The sequence below is a fragment of the Alosa alosa genome, chromosome 5 (assembly GCF_017589495.1).
Source record: "Alosa alosa isolate M-15738 ecotype Scorff River chromosome 5, AALO_Geno_1.1, whole genome shotgun sequence".
In the NCBI taxonomy this organism is placed as follows: domain Eukaryota; kingdom Metazoa; phylum Chordata; class Actinopteri; order Clupeiformes; family Clupeidae; genus Alosa; species Alosa alosa.
This window is the reverse complement of record NC_063193.1, coordinates 25,492,864-25,515,594: the sequence shown is the minus strand read 5'-3', so window position 1 is coordinate 25,515,594 and position 22,731 is coordinate 25,492,864. Positions and strand designations below refer to the sequence as shown.

Sequence of the window (22,731 nt, the reverse complement as noted above, 5' to 3'; positions counted from 1 at the left end):
CCAGCCAAAGCATATGATTGGCCAAAAGAGAGCACCACACAGTGTTCGTGACACATTCACATAATATTTCAGTGGACATTTCCATCCTGCTAGAGTTGTCTGAAAGAGAGTTTGGAACCACACCAAAAGAACTATAACCATTCACTCTCTCTCTGTAGCAGACCTAACAAATCAATGCCTGCACTGACAGTGTCTGAGTGCTCACATGTTCTAATCCAGAGGTCATTAATAGTTGGACAGAGGTTGGGGTCTGGACCCCATCACTATCCTATCCGGACCCATAGCCTAAATTATGGAGATTTGTATGGAACATTTCAAAGTAACACTAATTTTAAAATACAGATTTTCCATATAACAATAACAGCATTAAAGGAACACGCCACCCAATGTCAGTAGTAATATATGTTCTTACCTTAACTTTCAGGAGTTGAGTCATACCTCTCCCGTGTCGGTACATGCACTCAAACGCTCTGGCTCGCGGCGCGAATGTGTTAGCATGTTGCTTTGCTAGCGGGCTCAGACGTAGCCATAGAGGGAGGAAGATAGCAGTAATCAAAAACAGCCACGTTTTCCCTACTTAAATACAGTTGCACGAAAGTAGTTGATAAAATGTGTAAGGTCACACAACATGAAACGTGGCGATTTTCCAAGCGAATAAACAGGAGAACTACAATGTGTGGCGCAATAGCACTTGGGAGTACTTCGACCTAGCTTAGTAATATTAATTAACACCTAATTGTAGATCCTATCCACCACAGAGTTCAGCCGACCCCTCAGCCTCCCCCTCCGAGGCACACACACAGTAATTTCCGTAAATAGAGACAACCTGCCCTGCTGGCGTTAGTTTGAGCTGACTTAGCAGAGTAGCAGGTAGTGGTAGATTGTGAACAATCATGGTTATAACATGCATTGTGAAGGGTTGTAGTAACAAGCAGAAGTATTATAGTGATTTTATATTTCATAGAATTCCGCTTCGCTGCAAACGGCGGAAAGCATGGCTGGGATCTACAGCCTATTACTACGCTAGGTCGAGGTACTCCCAAGTGCTATTGCACCACACATTGTAGTTCTCCTGTTTATTCGCTTGGAAAATTGTCACGTTTCATGTTGTGTGACCTTACACATTTTTATCAACTACTCGTGCAACTGTATTTAAGTAGGGAAAACGTGGCTGTTTTTGATTACTGCTATCTTCCTCCCTCTATGGCTACGTCTGAGCCCGCTAGCAAAGCAACATGCTAACACATTCGCACAACGCGCCAGAGCGTTTGAGTGCACGTACCGACACGGGAGAGGTATGACTCAACTCGTGAAAGTTAAGGTAAGAACATATATTACTACTGACATTGGGTGGCGTGTTTAAAAGCAAAAAGTAACTTAAGTTCTGAGACAGTGGCAATTATTAAAAGTGCCAGTTTGAAGCACCTCTGTGAGTCAAATCATTAATCTTTGGAGTGAGGGGTCGAAAAAAGTATGCTGTATGTAAAAATGAACACTATCAATGGGAATTATTTGGCATTATTGATGGAATAGAAATTTGATTTTGAATTGAATTCAAAATTGAAATAAAGTATGGGTATTGTTGTTTTCCTCTCTTAGATGTCGTGGTTTGGCTCTAAGCCCTCTCCCAAAGGCATCGTCCGGCCCTCCATCTCCGCATCCTCCAACCACTGGAGCTGAGGTGGAGTGATCGCAGCCAAGAGCTCGATGGACGGATGGATGGATGGATGGATGATGGATGGACGGATGGATGATGGATGGATGAAATAGGGATGAAAACAAAGGAGGCCGTGGTTTTCTTATGAAGTGTCCCTTCGCAGCTAGGCATCAAAGGCATCTACCCTGTGGGGACTTCTGAGAATATCTTCAGATCCTGAGAGACTGGAGAACCTGTCCATAGATGTCCTCCTGACATCTTCTGTTGCTCTTTTGTTTTTATTTTGTTTGTTTTTTTTTTTTTTTTTTTTTTTTTTTCAAAATTACCAACTTCTTTGAGAAGACGAGAGATCTACCAGAACACTAAGCTTTCTCTGTATTCTATTATTTATTTTTATTTCATTTGCAGTGATTTCAATGGAAGTAAAATGCAATCAGGTGGAAGCCGGCTCTCTTGTGTTGCGCAAAAGCTCCTCATCTTAGTTTTGCCTTCATGTCACCACTTTTTTCTTTCTTTCTTTCTTTCTTTCTTTCTTTCTTTCTTTCTCTGCCTAATACGTCCCATTTGCTATGCGCTTTCTCCACTCAATTCCTCGCCTGATTTTCTGCCTCTGTGGTGCAGAATTGCCTTGAAGACTGCCTTTCTCAGGACCCTGGGGTTCGAAGGTGCACAATGGACCAAAAAAAAAACTCAACTTGGGCAGAGAAACGTTTTGTTTTCTGCTTCAGCCACGAGCGAGTGTCTAGCCTACCCTCGAAACTAACATCCTGTTTGGACCGGACTTTGTGTATCTGTATATAACAATACATTCCATATGACTATTTATATATGAATGGCTGTATATAAGCAACAGAGAGAATGATTTATAAATCACTAGATGTATATGACTTCTTTTCTTCCACTTTTTCGCCTATATCTGGTCTGTAAATGCAGTATTTTCATCATGTGTCTGTATAGAGGTGTGTGTGTGTGCGTGTGTGTCTGCGTGGGCATGTATGCGCGGGTATGTATGTATGTAAGTGTGTTTCTGTATACAGGCTTTTTGGCTTGGGAATAGAATCAAAACATAATTTTAATGGGCTGCAGTTTGTTGTGCGAGTGTGCATGCCTTATGTAGTGTGCACAGGGATGTGTGGAAGACCAGCACAGAGAGCAGCGGCCGGGCCGGACAAGACTTTGACAAAACCAACCAGACATCTGCCTTCATCAGATATGAGAGGGTTTGCTATATGGATTGCTATGGCACATGGAGGTTGAATGATCATGACATTCAGATGGGTTAAAACTACCTCTCGTTTCACGTGTACGATGTTGTCAGTGCTGTTCTGTTTGTCGAGACTGCAAGTGTTGGTTCAGGAAAAGAGTTTGTTGTAACGGTTATAAAGGTTTCTATAAATGACTGGGAGAAAAGATCTGCTTTGTGGCTAACTGTCTCTGTTAAGTACTCCAGGTACCTCATGAATGTAGCGTATTTTGGAGATGGAGAAGTTGCAAGACTGAAAGTAAAAACCAAGTATGACCAGTCTTCTTTTTTTTCCACTTGTCTTTTTCTTTTGAAAAGAGAAGCGTAAACAGGAAATCTTTGGTCTGTCATGACATAATGTCAATAACAAAGCACCAATGGTAAAATAAACACTTTTTTAAAAGGCAAAACTGTAAACAGAACAACAAAGTAATCAATGCTGTTTTGAAGAGAAAACTGGTTCCAGCCAGCTGCACAAGTGTGAAACGAATGACTTGCTGAGAATGAAATAAAAAAGCTCATGGATTCATAGTAATCACCACAATCCCACTCCAGCAGCCTGGTTTATGACTTACTGTGTCGTATCCTCATATCAGATACAATACAAATATCTGCTAAGGTCCGTCTTGCTTGTTCTCTTTTCGTTTGTCTTCAACATGTGTGGGTGATGTGCTCAATCAGTAAGTAATGATGTTCAATGCAATTTCTTTGGTGCCCAGGGGCAGGTTTGTAGATATACCATCATCCTTTTGGGTTTAATTAAAGAGCTGTTTTGAATGCCTCATATGCTTTCTTCTGATCTGTCTCTGTGCTTGTGGGACTCTGATCAAGGTAGTCCTGTGTTGATCATTTATATTTCTTCATTTAGTTGACACTTTAGATTCAAAGAGACTTACATACATTTGTCACTGACAAAAGTATTGGCACCCCTTTAGAAATGTTGTTTTTTAAGCAAAATACACACACTTGAGTTTTTTTGAGAAAACAAACAACCCAGAACCATTTCAATAGCTCAACACAAGTGAAACAACAATTGGTTTCCTCAAATTCAACACAAAATATCACCAAAATTCTGCAGGAAGTGAATACTGTCAAACTGACAAGGTCAAAAGTCTTGTCACCCTTCACAAAAAGTGTATTTTCCACTGATAAAATCACACTTTTCATTGTTAAAATCCAGTGCTAGGGTTATGAGTAGTCAGACGTCAGCTGTGGTAACATTTCTGAGATATATCAGTCCATTTTTTAACAGACAATAGTTTACTTTTTTACATTTCTATTGGTTTCTATGGACAGTATGATGTTTTCTCCAAGGATTTCCAAATATTTGAATGACTACCTACCCCTTTATATACAGCTGGTTATCAGTGCCAGAGGAAGCAAGATAGGCCTAGAGCATCACCTAGTTATTGCCATGCATCAGTTTAGACAGGGTGCACTTTTCAGTGTATGCATGATTCTTCCTAATCCAAACATAACTGCCAAATCTATTGTCACTCATTTATATGGTTTTGGTTCAGTATTCTGTTTTGTTCATGCTTATACAACATGGATCCCCTAGAGCACCACTGATAACCAGAATCAATAAATACATTGGTATTTGGTACTTATTTCTAATAGATCTACATGTATGCATCTAATATCTACAAAAATTACCAACGAAACTGGTGCTCCATCCTACTGTAGAAACCATCCAGTATTTTTTATTTAGTTGTTACTTGTCCGTATTCATTGCTACTGAGCAGAGGATCAGATGCAAGGTAACCACCTAATTCATGTTTGTCCTTTTGGTCCTCTGTTGAGTTCACCGCTAGGCAACACAGCATATAGTGAGGCCACTAGGACCAGGTGATCAAATAAACAAAATTGGACAACTGAATGGAAACCACGTATGACAGTATCCATGAGATTTATTGCACCAGGCACTTCACAATATCTCCCCCCATGTGCCCAGTTCATCCCCCATTCAAATACAACTCAGTGTTACAGGGGGAAAAAATCAACTACCTTAGAAGCTACTGCTCTCGTACTTAACCCCACATCTCTCTCTCTCTCTCTCCACAGAGGTCATGTTAAGAGAGTGAATCGGGAGCACAGGACAGTGTTCCCTGAAGAGGCATCTTAGTGCAGAGTACATCCAGTCGGGTGGGTTAGAGCACCACCCTGTGGCAGCTGAGGAAGCCGTGGCACATTGGAGGAGGTTGTCTGAGCTGGGTGTTCTCCCAGCTTTCTGCCAGTCAACGAGTCTCTTTTATTGTTATTATTAGTATTCTTTTTTTTTTTGGTTCAATCTCTAATCACCAACAGGAACATAAAAGGCTGGGGATTCACCCACAGTTTGGTCATATAACTCAAGAGGTAATTGACTGTTCACATTAAATAAGACGGCCATAGACGTCACCCATCCCACCTTACGCCCACATTGGACCCATTCAACACAGGCCACCCATCCCTCCACACCCTCCCTTCTTGGTTTCCCCCAACCCGTTTAATTTTTTTTTAGTTTAAAAAATATAGATATATCAGTAGTCTGTTCATGTCTCCAAAAAGTCTTGAGTGATGTGGGATGCACACCACGGAGCTCTGAGCGGTCGGTCAAGTCTGGGACCGAAGACGAGGTGGAGCTGGGGGTGGTGTGTGGTGTGTGGTGTGTGTGTGTGTGTGTGTGGGGTGCGGATCTCCAGGCAGATCTGGTCACTACAGAAGATTGTGCAGATCTCCTGATGAACATGGGGGCCGTGGGTTCAGACTGTCTTTCTGGCAGTAAGAACACGCATGATGCAGCCTACGCCTCCTACAGCAAATGCCTGAGGGAGGGAGAGAGAGAGAGAGAGAGAGAGAGAGAAACACAGACTATGTTAAATGAGGTGGAAAACAAAGATGAGAAACAGAAATCTCAAAAATGGGTGTACAACGAGTGTCCATATGTGGAATACCAAAAGACACACTATGCACTCAATGTTTTTATGCAAACAAACAACATGAACATGGCATCATCTGCAGAGTGCTAGCTTCTCAGAGCTAGACAAGCTAGACAAACATATAAAATTTACATCTGCACACAACCATGGAAGAAATTAGGCTAAACCTTGAAAGTGTAAAGCAATTAATGCATTTTCCACATTTGGATTTAGCACTGGATTAAAACAATCCAATACCTTCTAAACACAGGGCTCAAAGTAACAGAGGCCATACACCAGGGGTCTCAAACTCAAAAATACCCTCAAGGGCCGGATTGCATTATTATGTTGACATACGTCGCGGGCCGGAATTGGGCTGGACGCGGGCCGGGAGTTTGAGACCCCTGCCGTGCACACTGTGAGCATCAAAGATGAGTGGCAAGGTTGCTTTTGTGCAGTACAGACCTGCGCCTGTAAAATAAGTGCTTACCTTCTCGTGCCACTGCAGTAAGACAGCACTGCTGTTGTCTGAAGGCTTTTCAAAGCCCCTGTAGATGTACTTCATCAGCAGGTCAACGCCGTTCCTATCCAGAGATTTCACAGCCGGCTCGATCTCACTGCTCTTGAACGAGGTCAGCACTTTCAACACCACTGCCTGGGCCTTCTCCTAAAAAGAGAGAGAGAGAGAGAGAGAGAGAGAGAGAGAGAGAGAGAGAGACAGATACAAAGGGATGAAGGGAGAGGGAAGAGAGAGAAAGAAAGAGGGAGAAGGATTACAGAGCAGAGAGACCAAGACAAAAGGAATAGAAAAAGAGAAAATAAAAAAAATCTAATAAATTACTACAATACTTTCATTGATAACTTTGCAGCTCAATACAAAAATGTTGAAATGGCTTCCAACCAGTAACTAAAACCATGGTGTACAGATTTAGTGTCATAAAAAATGAACAATACAGTGTCTTGTGACAGTGACATGCCTCCAGTTTATAGCCCAAGCCAGGTCAAGATCATCAGGCTACTATCGGTCAACCCTCAGTAACTGAGCAACACAAACAGGGGTAAGTCTTTTACTGTCTATGTTGTCATGTTTACTATTACTCAGCGAAAACAATAAAATATATACCGGTTAGTACCTCTGCTACTGAACACTCAGATAAAATATAAAATTATATGCACAGTTCACTCGCTGTTAAAGCTGTCTTGGCTTGGTAATGGCAGGATTGAATTATTCAGAACTGAGATCAAATCATCTCTCAGCACTACTTAGCTGGGTTTATAGTTCCAGACTCTCACCTTGACTGCTGCATTCCTTGAGTTGATTGGTGGGTTCTTGAGCGCCATGTGAAAGGCTGCCATCATGTCGCCTGTGCATTACAGCTGGTTAAGGAATGAGCAAGACAGTTGCTACGGAAACCAAACTCAGTGAGACAATGGGTACATTTCAGAGGGAACAACAGCAGAACCACTCATGCACATGACTGACCAGGAATACTTTAATGATCTACTTAACTGTATTCTTTTGACTTGCCCTCAACCATGTCCTTCACAGACTTTTGACATATTCAAATTGTGAATGAACACCTAGTGGATCGTCCAGTGGGACATCCCACACCACAACACAAAGATAATCTCCTCAGTCAAACGGTCCAATGATGCCCTTTCTTCTCCTCACAACACAAGGCCACAAGCCAGGTTTCAAAGGCAGCTTTGATCCTTTTGTTGACAGTAAACAGGACCTTTCCAGGAGCTCTATTTGGCACCACAGACTCAGTGGTATCTAGTGTTACATTTTCATATGAATATTCCTATTGTCCTTGATAAGTTGTGCACTCATGAGCAACTTGTGTAGACTACTTAAGAACCACAAGCCCATTTGCACTGCTGCCGGTGAAACTGTGCACATCTATGGTGCATGAAAGCATAAGACAAGACAATCCCATGTCTGTGACTGTGTGTAATAACTGAACAAAGATCCATTCATAAAAGACAAAGACATGGTGGCGTCAAATTCAGCAGAGAACGGACCTGTGGCCTCGCGCTAAGTCGCGCCATTGTGTGCACAGTGAAGGAGTTTTATTTGACCATAAAAAAGAGTCTGTTAACGTTTCAACCAGGTCCAGCAGGCGATTGGCGAAAATCGGGGTGGCCTCGATGTTTTTCTACTGCTGCAAAAGGGCGGAAGAATGAAATCACGGGGATATAATTTAGACACAGTCGTCAACGCTGGGCAGTCATGAGGTTGATTGAGAGGAAAGCGCGCAAATAGATCACCGTGATGACATGACTTCAGCCTCGCGGAATGCCGCCTGGCATTCCATTACGCTCCGAACTGCAGGGAGAGGTCGTCGAGTGCTGGCCTGCCACAAACACCGGTTCAATTAGGCTACTCAATGACTAGGAATGCGGAAATATGTTCGGCTATGTGTGATTTATTGAGTGCTTTTGGCGATTTTTAAAGGTGTCATTTATTTACCTTCCACATAACAGGAAAATGGAAATGCATGGAAAGCTCATGGTGGTGAAGAAGGATATCTTAGGTTGTTACCCCAAAACCCTTAATGAATAGTGGAAATGTTGAGTTAGCCTACACTACTCATTTTTCGTGAGTGAATCTATTCCATAATAACAACAATCCCTGAAAACAAAGTGCCTAATTCAAATGAACTTCAGGACAATCGTAAGCTACACACTTCTTGATATGAACAGACTTCTCTAAGCAGTCACCTATTTGCTGGCAAATATTAGCCTACCGATTGCAGGAGAAAGCACCTACACATATTCTAAAAAGGATATTGCCTGATGAGGTTGTCCACTTCGGCGGCATCGGGTCCTTGTTGTTCAGCAGCCTCCTCTTGGTCATCCACAAATTTATTCTCGTCATATTCGTCTATGTCGACTCCCCTAAATCGGGACGATAGCGTGTTTTGGGCCATAAGGACAGTCGCGGGTATAGACGCGTATGCCTATTGATTGCGGATGAAAATCTGCTGTTGTCCGTTCAAACATGCAGCAGTCCAACCTCGCCAAAGAAATACTGTCTCTGTCTCTGTCTTGCAATTTCACCATGCAGCGTCTATAGCTAACGCTAAGCTTGAGAGCTATTGACACCTGCCATGTCGCCGAGAGGGTGCATCTGATACCTCCCTCCTAATACAATCATCGCTGTGCATTCCTGCAGAGCGGACAAAATCTGACTGTAGCGGAAGCGGAACTGAATGGTGACATAATGTGGTAGGCTACAATGTTTCCGTTTCCCGTTTGTTACATCGTTGGGGATCCACCCGTGTTTCAAATTATTATGCAAATTGGATTTAAGTGTCATAAACTTTTTTTTGTTTTGTTTTTTAATTAAACTCATGGATGGTATTGTGTCTCAGGGTTCTTTGGATAATTTAAATCAATCTCAGACACCTGTGATAATTAGTTTTCCACCTGCAAGAACTTGATTTTACAGTGGAATGCAGCCTTATTGCAAATGGGCAAGAATTTAAATTCTTATTTATTAATAATTTAGAGATTAAACCAGATGTAATTTGCATTCAGGAGACATGGCTTAAACAGTCAGACTTTGTTATAAAGGGGTAGCCTGCATAAGTTAGAAGGGATGGCGTGGAGGGAAATGGTGGCGGGTGTGCTACATTTGTTAAAAGAGGGATGCAGTTTAGAGAGCTTAAGAGGGGTAGGGATTTGGAATAGGCTATATTGTAATAGAACTATGAAGTCGAATTATACTCTAACGGTTGATAACTTGAAAATTATACTGTCTGTCCTTTGCATCAACTATTTAGGAAAATCTGAGAAAAATGTAATTTGCATTATAATTTGGAACGCAGTGTATATATCTATGGATCCAGCACTGTTATCACATTGACTATTCTAATGTGTGAGTGTTGAAAATCACAGTCAGACCCGCTGTATGCAGGGGCATATAGCCTAAATTGTCCAGCGTCTAGGCCTATTTGTAAAGGAAGGTCACTCACATTTTATCAACCACTGAAAACTGCAAACCTATACCCTGGAAATCCAGAGTTAGCAAACCTATTATAATATAGGCATACCTATCTACAAAATGCTTAGTAGGCCTATACATAGGTCCTCTCTAAGATAAATTCCGTTTGGCAAAAGAGCACTTCTGCTATCTGAAAAAAAAAAATGTCGTTCTTCATGCACCAATAAGAGGTCGTGGAATCATTCAGCCAATTCTAGCTGAATTTTACGCGCACATAACGGTACGTTTTTTACGAATCCTACAGAGGTCGCTACAGACAAGTGTAGGCTAGGCTAAGCCAAATTAGACACATCACAACCAGTCCCATATACAACACGTAAACACACAACACACCACTATCTAGATCAGGGGTGGGCAAACTTTTTGGCTCAAGGGCCACACTGGGTTTTGAAAATTGGCCGGCAGGCAACAACAACGACCCCCACGACACACACATAAAAAATACATTTTTATAGCCTATAATTTAGTATGAAAATTATTTATTTTAAAATATTAATTGCTTAAAAATACTGCTAATTTTATGCTGTTTAACAAATGTATAAATGGTTCACTGTCGCTTTAAGACAGTCGCTTTAATTCACGTTTATTTCTCAATGATCTTCTGCCTGCTCCGCTATGTGCTGTACCTACGGCTTGGCCCTCACACAGTTTTTAAATGGTCAGTAGTGGGAACTACTGTTGCCTTCATGATTTGCTTTTAAAAGTTTCGTATAAGGAGATATCAATTATCAACAATGACAAACCAGGAACCTGGAACCTGCGGCTCTCTCTCCCTCTCGTGAGTGCAGACGCGTTCCCAATTAAATGGATCGCATAATATGTTCACGTTAGATCTGCTGCAAAGGAGATAACTAAGAGTTAACTTAGTTTAACATGATGTTAAGTTTAACATGATGTTATCTCTATTTAACATTATGTTTTGACATTGACATTGTAAACGTTCTCTAAGGAGAGTGAAAAGCAGTTTGCAGTAAAGCTAACCAACGTCGTTTCTATCGCAGGAAAAAAATAGCGAGCAGCCTAATAACCAAATGAAATGCTCGGCGGGCCGGATGAAAGTGCTTGGCGGGCCGCAGTTTGCCCACCCCTGATCTAGATATGCTGATTTTATTATTTTGAAATAATTAACAGACAAAGTCCATGTATGCCTGTCTTTTATTGATTTGTCACAACAGGCCATAAGAATAATTAAAAAAAAAAAAACTGTGTAATTAGCAGATAGGCCTGCCGTAACCTAACTGAAATTGTTATATTTTACACTGATGCAGAAACAAACAGTTTTCACATCACCTATGCGAGTCTCCACTATATTAAAAAACATGTTGGCCATAGGCTACATTTTAGGATCGCATTGTATAGTAAGTCTATGCGCATTCCCCCATCCCGTTTTTCAAATGACCTGAGGCAAAGATTCTATAGTTAGTATAGCTTTGTCAACCGTCTCTGCCTGCGGCATATAATTCGTCGTTTCCTAGGATAACTTTCCCTGACATCCTGTCGCCTGTTGTAGCAGTTCGAGCTCTGCTATAGTGGCTCGAGAGACCCCCTGCCTGCCAGTGTATCCGGTAGATCAAATAAATGAAATAACCTGCTGCTTGTCTTTTTGTGGCAGAGAGCGGGGGTTTGATTAGATCTCGCAATATTGTACCACATAGCCGGCGGGGGTAATCCGTCTGTGTGAAGTGCACGGGTGTGTTTACCCGCTTTATCGATGGCCAGCCAACATCCTCTCCGCGTTTCTGTCTCGTTGTTCAGAGAGCAACCCAAATATTTGCTCTCAGCGTCCTGGGAGTTAGTTACCACTCTCTTGATACTGCGGGAACTGATACCAGATCATGTGGGTTTAAGTCAGTGCACTAGCATGTAGGTAGGTAGCCTAAAGTGAAATAGGCTATCTCACATTTTTTAAGGGAAAGGAGACTTCCATTTTTTTCTCACAGCAGTTTATGTCTTTCAAAATGACTCATCATGAGCAACTTGTTTTTGAGTAGAGAAACTGTACTGTTAGGGTGGCCATAAGGCCTGGAGTATAAACACTGAACTGTGTATTATGGGATGTGCTTGCTTAACTCATTATAGGGATGTGTGTGTGTGTGTGTCTGTCTGTCAGAATGTGTGATATGACACATGTCAGTTTGAGTTCCTCCACCTGCTGTTGTGAGCTTGCAGGACCCACACACTCTTGATCTCCCGCGGCCCCAGCGGCCCCCACACTAATGTCTTAGTGGTTTTTGTTTTGGGAACAACTACATCCACCCCAGCGCCCCTCACACTCAGCGGGGGTTCGGCTGGAATCCCTTCCCTCCGTGAACACTGGAATCTAGATGTAGAAGCTGTAGTGCTTGTATTACCCCAAGGTGCATCTCTGGTGGTCCACTGTGGAACGTTACTGGTGACTCTAGGAGGCTGCGGTGTAGGCCAGACTGCTTGTTTGACTCCACAGGCTCTCACCCGATAGCCGGACCAAGTGGCGTAGAATGAAGGCATGATGCACTTTGATGTGCGCGTGTTACTCACTGTTTGGGGGTACACCAGAGAGGAAGTGGGGAGTTGGGTACGTTCATTATCCCCCTGGAGTGTGTGTTTTTGACCAGGGTGGAGGTGGTGCCTTGTGTAAAAGCCCCTGGATCTCGCCGCTGTGGTTTTGCCCCTCTCTCTCATTCTTTGCTTGTGCCTCCACACATACCTAAGTTTATTTGCGAAGGAAGAGATATTTTGTTTCTCAGCAATGTCTCCTCTGAGTCCATCACTTTCTTCCCACTGTCTGTTCTCCTCATTGAGCATGCTTTCACCATCATATTTTTCATTGGTCATCAACTCTTCTTCTAAGGGTGCTTGTGACTGCTCATCCTCTTTTGACCTGTGGACGTCTGGCGTTCTGTCATCCTCATGTCCTTCTCCTCGTTTCTGGTTATCCGCATTGCCTGTTTGCTCATCCTCATCAAAACTGGCCTCTGGTGTATGCTCTGCTAGGACATCTGTTGGCTTCTGTTCACTGTCATCTGTGCTTCTTTGCATTTCAGGGCTGCCAAAGCCTCCCAGCGGATGGGTGTGTGAACGCTGGTGACATTCATCCTCCGGTTCTTGTGTTTGGTTTCCATCTGCCACGTCACAGGTGGTGTCGTCCTCCACATGCCGTATCTTCTGTAGTTGGTTGCTGACTTTGCCCTCTTCATGATCAAGATTTCCTGGATCATTTGTTGTTGCAGTCATAATATTGTCCTCCTGAGGTGTGTTCCCTGAGTTGACATGAGTCTCTGTCTCGGTGGAAATGTTCCCCTGTGTCTTGGTTGCTGTGTTATCCGCGTTGGATTTTTCGTTTCTCTCATGTTGTGGCTGCCTGGCAGCGATGTCTGCTACACCGTTTGTTTCGGGCTTCACCCTGCGGACACCTGTTATGACAAGAGTAGCGGTTACTGCTAAAACTGGTTCGGAGAGCAGACATTGCTTTATAGCACTGGAGTACCACCGTAAAACCACACAGGAACATCCCCCATAAAGTTGGCATGTTTATTAGTGGCATAATAAATAGTTATAGGCTGAAATACTGAAATATCTGCATGTGAGAAACATGAAGTCTATGGGAATCTCATAATATTGGTCCCGTAAAAAAAAGTGCAGAATGTCCTCTGGCAAAAATCCCTCCCTCCAATCACCTCTTACGCCACCCTAGAGAGCAATGTTCAGGATTGAGATGGGCAGTAGAACCAAGGGGAGAGAGAAATGAATAAGGGAGAAAGATGAGAATAAGGAGAAAGTATGAAGGTTTGTAGCCAAGGGACGACAGTGATGAAAATGTCAGATATCTCCAGATCAACATGAAGCTGTAGGGCAGACATGGCAAGGATAAAACATCATCAACTGTCACTGAATACTAACACACACATTGCTCATACATTCTTTGCACAAATAGTCGGACTGACACGCTTAACACCTTAGTCTAAACTCAACTGCTACAGTACATCCTCCTGAGCGTCAAAATTAACTTTGTAAAAGATAGCACTCAAAGTTCCTTTTTAAAAACGTTTGGGTGGGGCAATTTAAAAAAAGTTTTAAAAAAGAACTGTGAGTGTTATCCTTTATTCACAAAGTTTATTCATATGTTATTTGCACAATCTGTCATAAAGAGAACATTCAAACCCCCTTATGTTCTTGTTCTATAGACCCTTTCAAGAGAGTTCCATTATCAGCATCATAGTTGGCCCCACAAGACTTCCGTTTTAACATTCCATATGTTATCTTAATGCAGAGGAAGTCGATTGGGAACCAAATAGAACGTTCAAGCATTGTTTTTGTTTTTATTGTTGAAAGGGTCTATAGATTTCGGGGCGCTTTTTCTCTGACCGTCATTCATCTCTCAGTATGTACTGTATGAGCCGATCTTGCATGTACAGTCCAGGTTTCCTCAGCAAGCAACGCAAACACTCAGCAAATCAACCAATAATAATGCAAGCATAAATACAACTGACATGCTGTATCAGAGAAGGGGCCAAAATGGAGTCAAAAGGCAGATGCTGTAAAAACATTGGGATGTAGTTTGCTCCTATTTGATCTGAACTTTGAATGTACCCCTGCTGTTAAAATATAACATGTATTCTGCTTTACTAGTATTTTTTTTATGTGATTCAATATGGAGTTTGAACCCCACAGCAACCCACATAAAATAGACATTTAAAATCACCATTACTGGCAACAAAAAAACCCTTACAGAACTCAAGGTACAAACTCTGGACATTTACAAGGAAAGCACGTAACTTCCTGCACTTGCAAGTTAGCTACCATCATTCTCAATGCCAGGTTGCTGGCAAAAGCCAGCAGGTCTCAGTGCTGGTTGAGTGGTCAGATCTATTCCCAGAGGGGTGTCAATATGCTAACAGGCTGCCCAGCCCAGCTGCCCTCTGCTGGGAGCAGAGCCACCTGGAGGCCACCCGATCCTCCCCTGGAGCCCTCCTGGAGCATGGCTCTTGTTGCCGTGCCGTTATGCCCTTCCTCTCTTTCTGTCGGTACCTTCAGTTGGTCCTGCTCTCTCTCTCTCTCTCTCTCTCTCCTAGAAATGTGCTCTAAGCTCTGATCAGCCGTTGAGATGGAGGTCTTAGATACTAGAAATTGTGATAATTATTATTATAATGATTTAATTGTTACTCGTGTTTCTTTACTCTCAAGAGGTGTCCTAGTTGTTCTGAGTGTGCTCTATACTGCAGGTTGGTAGTTGTTTCTCAATTATGAGTCGCTTTGGATAAAAGTATCTGTCTTACCATTAATATGTATATCTGGTTATATGTAAATGTAATATGTAATCAAACATAATAAATATACATTTGTAAGTTGACTCTGGACAAAATCTGCAACAGATCAGGACCAAGGAGTGTGCTAGGAGTCTGACCTTGTGGTGTTAGAGAGTGTTAGCGGGTTGTGCTCTATGAGTTCATGGTCTATTTCATGCCTGTTAATCCATCTGAGCCATGACTGATGCATGCTGGTTCATGTTCTAGTGATGGATCAGTCAGGCTTGTTGCTCATTCTGTACCTGACATCATAATTGATCATACCTTATTTCGGTGACCTCATATACCCCACATTTGCAATCCATCTAGCTAGAAAACAACCCAACCCATTAAGAAGAAAAACACCGCCATCCGACACACACACACACACACACACACACACACACACACACACACACAAAATCTCTATGTCTACCCTGCAGCTGCCATTATGACAGCCATCAGACCCCCCTAAAAACAAGTCCCCTCCGACTCCCACCTCTCCTCCGTGAGTTGCCCCCCCTCAGCAGGCCGCTCACGTCCGCCCTCAGGCTCGTTGGGGCAGGGGAGGTAGAGGTGCAGTGACGGGGGCGGGCGAGCCTGGTCGTCTCCCGGCTCCAGTACTTGCCGTCCGTCCACAGCCCTGGCGCCACCTCTCAGAGCAGGCCCAGTCCAGATCGCCCGGCACCTGGGAGGTTCTCCGCAGACACACACGAGCATGCATAAGGGGAGATGTAAGGGTGCTACAGTATCAGACAGGATGGGCTTTGCCATTTGTAAAATGTGAGGTACTCTATGTTTTTGTAAAAACGCTTTGAGTTGAACTTTTTTAAATTCGGGGCGCTCTGGGCATCTCTGCAAAAACGTGAGGCACATAAAATGTGAGGCCCTCTCGAGGCATATAAGCAGCGCTCAAAATGCTTACAGCCAATAGGAAACAACATAAAAAAGGCACACCTCACTTCACTGCTATGGTGGTTGGTTTGGTAGGGTCGGTCGGTTGGTCGGTTCATCGTTTTGCTGGGAGTTAGCAATATTGTTCTGGTTTATTGTGGAATTGTAAGGTGATGTTTCACCGGTGAGGAGCCTTTTCTCTTTTAATACCACTTTTTTTTTACCTCTGTGCCGCTGTATGAGATGCAATGCAAGTTAATGGAAGAATGTTGGTGCCTTCAACAACTTGAATCCTGCATAATTCTACACAGAACCCCTTTAACATTATGTTTTTCATAGGCCTCCACAGCATCCAGCTTGGCGAGAGGTCAGGGATGAGTGCTCCATATGTCAACACCTACATTCCCCAATATCAGCTTGTGAAGCCGTTAACACAGGTAATGGTAAAACAATTGGGGCTTTTCTTTTTACAATTTCTTTACAGTCAATAATACAATTTTTTTAAATGCAGCCCTGACATACATAATGGTCCATTTAAAACAATTTAAGAATACATTTTTAAAACAGTTTTTGACTGCTGTTGTACCACAGAATGCTGCAGATCTCCCTCCCAACGCGTTGTTTATGTTTAAAGGTCTTTACTGTGGTAATTCAGGGGCCTCTTCTGGATCCGTAATTGCCTTAAATAAATGTTTATTTTGAAGGGTAGGGGATCGCTTAAGTGCAAGCGTGGCAAGGCTTCGCTGGATCCCACGCTCCGCTCTGATCAAAGTGCCCTCTGAAGTGGTCAGCATGCAAAATAAACACTGCGGTCAGGCACGCAGTGAGACGGTGATGCCATATTACCTCCAGATGCTGCGCACATCTGAGAATGCTATGAGCTACAAATCCCACAATGCACCTGCTTTTGTACAGACTAAGGACAAAACCTGCAGATACCTATCACACAAATGCATGATGTAGTAGGACATGCAGATGCAGAAATTGCAAAATCTCATTAAAGCTGACATTTCCATGCACATGGCCTTTACACTGGTAAGGTAATCGAGTCTCTCATAAACTCACAGGAGCAACTATGGACGTGTCTGCTCTGCCAGCCACCAGTAAACAGAAGGAAAGGTGGCGTCAAACCGCTGTTAAAACCACTTGAAGCACTTTGTCCTCCTTGTTGCTCCTTTTTACAGAAACATGCTGATGACTCTGTTCCATTCACACGGGCATCAACTGCATATTCATTTAAACACAGCTACTCAGGAGCACTTAGGCCTCCAGAGTTTGCCTTTTGTTTTGTTATTCTCAGAAGTAAATCACGATCAGGAAATTCCACTTGGTTGTCGTCTAAAAAACGGCATTATATTCTTATGTCCCTAAAAGCACGCCGCCGTCTCTCCAAGATGGAGACGGTAAACACCCAAACGAATACGGCAGAAACTCCTGTTTTAAATAGTTTAAAAAAATTGATGTAAGTGCCTGCGGCTGGCCACCATATGCCACAGAGCTGGAGCATCTGCCAGACCATTCACTTTTAAAGGTCTGATGGAGTGGTGAGAGAGATGGTACACAAAGGTTAAGTGGGCTGGGGAAGGTCATGCTGTTAACAACACAGTCTGTATCTGGAACAGGCTGGACCCAATGCCATGCATGCAATGTCTGCTGGGACACTCATCTATGTGTTCTCCGCGATTGCTCACTGTAAGACAGCAAGCAATTTTTAGTTTTTGTAAGTGCTGTAAGATATACTTCAGCCAAATGTAATGTAATGTAATATACTAAAGTTAGGAAAAACCGTATGGAGTAAAAGAGAGATACTGAGAGAGAGAGAGAGAGAGAAGGAGGGAGAGCATGAAAGAAAGAAAGAAATGTGATCTCTGGACACAGAAATCCACATTTATGCAATAGTGAACTACCGGTACAAAAGCACTGAATTTAAAATAGGATGTGACATCAAACCCTGAGTGCGTCTGAATTCGTACATATCTAGTGATAGGTAACGGTTGGTTGAGAATATGTTCTTTGGACACATATCTGCGTATACCTGGTGTGCTGACTGCTGGTCCAACTGATGTTAGCCCAGAGTTGCCGTCTGGGGGTGCAGTGTTGGGCCTGCTGGGCTGCAGCCTCCAACCCCCAGCTCTGGCAGTGTTGCCAAGCGGCCTCCCTCTCCCCCTCCTCCTCTCCATGCAGCTCTGAGGCCTCTCACGTGTGCCGCCTCTGCTCTGATTGACGTGTGGTCCTTCTCTGAGTTCCTCTGGTCTCCTGCCTCTGTTGCTGTGTGATGGGTCATTCTCCTGTCCCTGTCTGAGTTCCTCTGGTCTGTGGCCTGTGTTGCTGTGCGATGAGTCATTCTCCTGTCCTTCTCTGTCATGATGTTTAGGGCTCTCTCCTCTCTGTCTCTCTCCCCAAGAACGTAGAGGTCTTTCTTTCAGAGTCAGTTCTGCCTTTCTCATACCTCTCTGTGATCCCCCTCTCACAGAGGTGCTGTCAACACTCAGGGATCTCCCACTCACCTTTCTTCTTTCCCACTGACCACATTCCAGACCACCCTTCTCCTCTCTTCTCCTCACCTCACTTGGTGATCCAGCTCTCCCCTCTCTTCTCCTCCCCAGACCATCATACGATCTCTCTGTCCTCCCTCCCATCCTCCTCCAGCCGCTCTGAGCTCTCCTGACCTCCTCCTCCTCCTCTCCTCCCCTCGCCTCCCCCTGTGATCCCCTTCTCCACTCGTTTGTCCCCCAGGCAGCTCTCAGAGGTTGCGCTCTCTCTCTCTCCTCTTCCCTTCCTCCATCGCAGCTCTGAGACCTCCACCTCCGCCTCTCCTCCCTCTGAGGGGACCCCTGCCAGCCACCGCAGGGCCTCTGGACCAGGACGCACTGGACCCCGCGAGCTGAGGAGTATATGAGCACAGGCCAGGGCCTCACTAACGCAGTAATGGCTGCAAATTAAATTTTACTACACAGTATACTAAGGGTAACATTAAGTTTATGAAAATATACAGAGATTTCTTCTGAATGTGCATGGAAGTACACTATTTGCATATATATATGCAAACAAACAAACTGATGCAGAGGTTGGCAAGCATGTAAACCAAATCACATAATCATGGTGATGGTCCAAACCAAGCATCAGCGCTTGAGATTCTGCACTTGAATCACCAATTCAACTATGGTCACTTCTCTCTCCAAACATTATTTCATGTGTAGTAAGAAAAGCATGTCACATAAATAGGTTTTTGTATATGGTAGTAGATGAATCAGCCTCTAGACTAGAGGACATAATAATTTATATTCTAGAATCATTTGGTGTTGTTTTGAACTTGCCTTTTTGATGTTGTTTTATTGTCAAAAATACAAATGTTAAAATGAGATCTGAAGTTTTGATTGGTGATTATTTGGTTTGGTGAAGCCTTAATGGTAGTGAATGTCTGGTACCTATAAGCAGAGTGTTTAAACTGTTGGAAGTGCATAGGTCCATGGAAGCGTGGAGTGATCCTCGCCGGAGCGTTGCCTTTCCATTAGGAGTTTTGCTTGGGAAAGCTGACCCGTGGATATGGATATGCTTCCCCACAGCGAGCGGAAGAGAGCTCCTTATCCTGTTTGGGGTTGTGGAAGTGGGCCTTTGGAATCCTGATGTAAACCATTCCATGGAACCAGAGGTGATTTCCAAACCTGTGTTTTTGAAAACAGTCGTCGTTCTCATTCAGTGCTTACAGCTGATTGTTCTTGATTGTAACCACTGCATCAAACAGACCCCTCATATCCACATGTAGTCGGGTATTTAAAAACAAAAAAACAAATACAGTATATTTGTATCCGTTTTTGCCTTTGTCCACACGGAAACTCTGTTTTCGGTTACTTATTTTAAAAAACTCTGGCCAAAGCAGAGATTTTCTAACACTCTGTTTTAGTGTTTGCGTGTGTGTTTTGGATTGTAACGTGATGTGTTCTTGACAGCTTTCAACGGCTGCCTTTGCATTGAAATTATTTCACAATACAGAGGAAAAATCTCAGTTTTTAGAAATACCCAGCTACGTGTGGATATGGCCTTAGACTGCCAGCATATTGTACATAAAGCGCATCTGTGCTTGATATGTCATAACCCACCCGTGACTGACCACTCTCCTCAACATGAGATGAACACACGTGGCGTCTGACTCTTCCTCTGAAACTCAGGAGGTGAATGGGGACAGATTTATCATTCCTGATAGAGGCAGACACCAGCTGTGTTCAACATGGCCTTACATGGGAACTAGCAGTGCTATTGTGCGTGAGGGATGAGGCGTCAGGCCATACAGCTACATGTGTTATGTATGTGTAAGGAATCTCTGAGATGAAACGCAATCTAGGGGCAGTGTTTGAAGTCAGATTTTTCTTACTAGAGCCAGTGTATGTAAGAGTTTTATATAACAGAATATACATGGAAGTTTGATGGTACATGCAATCAGTGCAATCAATTATTTCAACATCAGTCTATGCAGCGGTCCAACTTTTACGTTTATTTTACTTTGACTTCTTGGGCAAGCTCATCTTGGAGCCAAAGAGCCATTTTAAATGGTAACTGCATCCATAAGGAGTCGAGAGGTAAAATGTGAATGTGCTTTTTTTTATCTTTGTAAACACACTCTTGATCACGCATTCCATGAACTCTTTGCCCTCTAGAGTCCTGAAATTAGCCCATTTTTTAATCATCGTCTTTTACATAAATAACACAAGACACATTGAGGTACAGTATACTGTATGCTGCCAGTTTGGTTAGAAATCAAAAGAACCATAAAGATATCTGCCGTGCATAGCACTTAGTGGCTGCTTTTCAACACACAATCTCGCCAGCAGATAGCATGTGATCAAGGTAATGTGCATGGGTTAAGACTCCCTGTAGGTCTACCCTGCTCCCCTCTCCTATAATAACTGATCTAAGGGCTCTGTCAACCACCACTGTCCCATTTCCTCTCATCTCAGGGGCAGCCGAGGCCTACTAGCCTAGCTAGTACTTGTAACCGGAGGGTTGCCGGTTCGAACCCCAACCAGGAACGGCTGAAGTGCCCTTGAGCAAGGCACCTAACCCCTCACTGCTCCCCGAGCGCCGCTGTTGTTGCAGGCAGCTCACTGCGCCGGGATTAGTGTGTGCTTCACCTCACTGTGTGTTCACTGTGTGCTCAGTGCGTTTCACTAATTCACGGATTGGGATAAATGCAGAGACCAAATTTCCCTCACAGGATCAAAAGAGTATACAGTATATACTTACTACTTACCTTGTAGCTGGCGTGTCATTACTCTACCCCAAACCTCTCATCCATGCACACTCAGAGAGGGTCCGTCATGCTTGAGGTATCAGAGGTCTTTTCTGAATGGCACTGCACCAGTAAACAGACCAGGAGAAATGTTGAAAAATGTAAACGATAGATTTAACATATTCTAACAGATATACTCGTAAGAGGTCCTATAGATCTGTGCAAATGATAGATTTAGCCATTATGTAGTCACACTTATTTCCTTTCCTATACCTCAATGTAAATTATATATTTAATCACATACACATAAGTACAGCTCATACGCTTAACTAATGGAGTTGGTTTGTAGAGATGACCAGGACAGGATGTCCTCGTGTACACAAAGCACACCGATGTCAGCACCTCTGCACAATCATTACTTGATTACTGTCCTCCTCTCACACTTGCCTTACATGAAGCCAAGTCGTTACCTTGAGAGACAGCCAACTTTACCACAGGTGATTATGAAGAGTAAGTAAGCCAGGTGAGAGCCTTACCTGTGACTGAGACAAAGATGACTTCCACGTGCTTGTGTAGTCTGAGTTTACTTCTTCAAGCCTGACACACATCTCTGTTGACAGTTTTGCCATCTCAGCATGTTTCCATGGAAACAGTGAGCAGGAGTTAAACATTTGTTTGTAGTCTAGGAGCAAAGGTGTCACAAGCAAAGGAGTTGGTGTTCCCTTGGAAATGACAACAAAGACTTTGTGTGAGGGTGTGTGTGTTTCTGTGTGTGTGTGTGTGTGTGTGTGTGTGTGTGTGTGTGTGTGCGCGCGCAATGAGATGTAATCATATCTTTGTTAATGGTTATCCACTTTCAGTTAGAGCAACTAAGTGAGACAGACCAACTAGATTATCCACTCGAAGAATCCTTGAAGTCCTGTCAGACTTCACTCCTGTCACAGAGGCAGTGTGACAGCTCTTGTGTTCCTGGTCAAAAATGGCTGCTGCATTATAACTTGTTATAAATCCATAGTAACCCATATATTATCATCTAATGTTGTGATAGACCTCTGTATCAACTTACAGTATGTTCTATTGGATATTCCCAGTTTTGAACTTCCATTTGCTATTTATGGCCTGCAGGCCTCATTTACCTGAGCTCATGCAAATCAGAAAGGGGAAGATTCTATTGGGGAAAGGTTCCATGGGGCTGGCATAGAAGCAAATAGGGGGAGTGAGGGTGTGTTTGTGTGTGTATTTAATGGTGAGAAGCACACATACAGTCCATCTGATCAATAGGTATGTGCCTGGACTCAATTTTACACTGACCATTTTCTCACCCATTCATTTCTAATGACCGGTCATTTTTGACCGGGAATACACATGGGTGTTCTAAAGTTAAATAAAACTCCCAAATTGTTATGAAAATGATACAAATTTGCTTTTTGTGTTCATATGCCCTGTGTTAAAGCTGCAGTTGGCAAGATTTTTTTGATCATATTCACTGAAACCGACACTATGCTCCGACAGAACAACATAAATCAGCCGTTTTCAG

The 22,731-nt window shown here is 43.2% G+C and overlaps 3 protein-coding genes and 1 long non-coding RNA gene across 10 annotated transcripts in view; 1 reads left to right on the top strand and 3 right to left on the bottom strand.

Annotated features, from left to right (window-relative positions):
* Nucleotides 1-3,684, top strand: part of golga1 (golgin A1) — a 29,909-nt gene extending 26,225 nt beyond the window's left edge. For all 5 annotated transcript variants that reach the window (XM_048243786.1, XM_048243785.1, XM_048243782.1 and 2 more), the window contains one exon: nucleotides 1,600-3,684. In XM_048243786.1, the coding sequence (XP_048099743.1) occupies nucleotides 1,600-1,680 (81 nt within the window). In that variant the 3' untranslated portion in view covers nucleotides 1,681-3,684. The remainder of the gene's footprint in view (nucleotides 1-1,599) is intronic.
* A 1,108-nt stretch (nucleotides 3,685-4,792) lies between these two features.
* On the bottom strand, nucleotides 4,793-9,046 carry LOC125294106 (actin-related protein 2/3 complex subunit 5-like protein). The gene is made up of 4 exons (XM_048242477.1): nucleotides 8,594-9,046; nucleotides 7,094-7,166; nucleotides 6,291-6,467; nucleotides 4,793-5,707 (listed from the first exon to the last, which is right to left on the bottom strand). The coding sequence occupies exons 1-4, from the start codon at nucleotides 8,731-8,733 to the stop codon at nucleotides 5,645-5,647; spliced, it is 453 nt and encodes a 150-aa protein (XP_048098434.1). The 5' UTR covers nucleotides 8,734-9,046; the 3' UTR covers nucleotides 4,793-5,644.
* A 1,921-nt stretch (nucleotides 9,047-10,967) lies between these two features.
* LOC125294845 lies at nucleotides 10,968-18,556 on the bottom strand. 3 transcript variants are annotated; one of them, XM_048243875.1, is made up of 3 exons: nucleotides 18,003-18,556; nucleotides 15,573-15,771; nucleotides 10,968-13,201 (listed from the first exon to the last, which is right to left on the bottom strand). In XM_048243875.1, exon 3 carries the CDS (start codon nucleotides 13,020-13,022, stop codon nucleotides 11,940-11,942), a length of 1,083 nt encoding a protein of 360 aa, XP_048099832.1. In that variant the 5' UTR covers nucleotides 13,023-13,201; nucleotides 15,573-15,771; nucleotides 18,003-18,556; the 3' UTR covers nucleotides 10,968-11,939. The 3 variants fall into 2 exon arrangements, with proteins under 3 accessions (XP_048099832.1, XP_048099835.1, XP_048099834.1); XM_048243877.1 differs by lacking the exon at nucleotides 18,003-18,556 and having other exon boundaries at nucleotides 15,573-16,152.
* A 129-nt stretch (nucleotides 18,557-18,685) lies between these two features.
* Nucleotides 18,686-21,770, bottom strand: LOC125295364. The gene is made up of 4 exons (XR_007193656.1): nucleotides 21,731-21,770; nucleotides 21,216-21,317; nucleotides 19,396-19,632; nucleotides 18,686-18,851 (listed from the first exon to the last, which is right to left on the bottom strand). It is a non-coding gene; the product is annotated as an uncharacterized LOC125295364 (long non-coding RNA).
* Nucleotides 21,771-22,731: the final 961 nt, after the last annotated feature.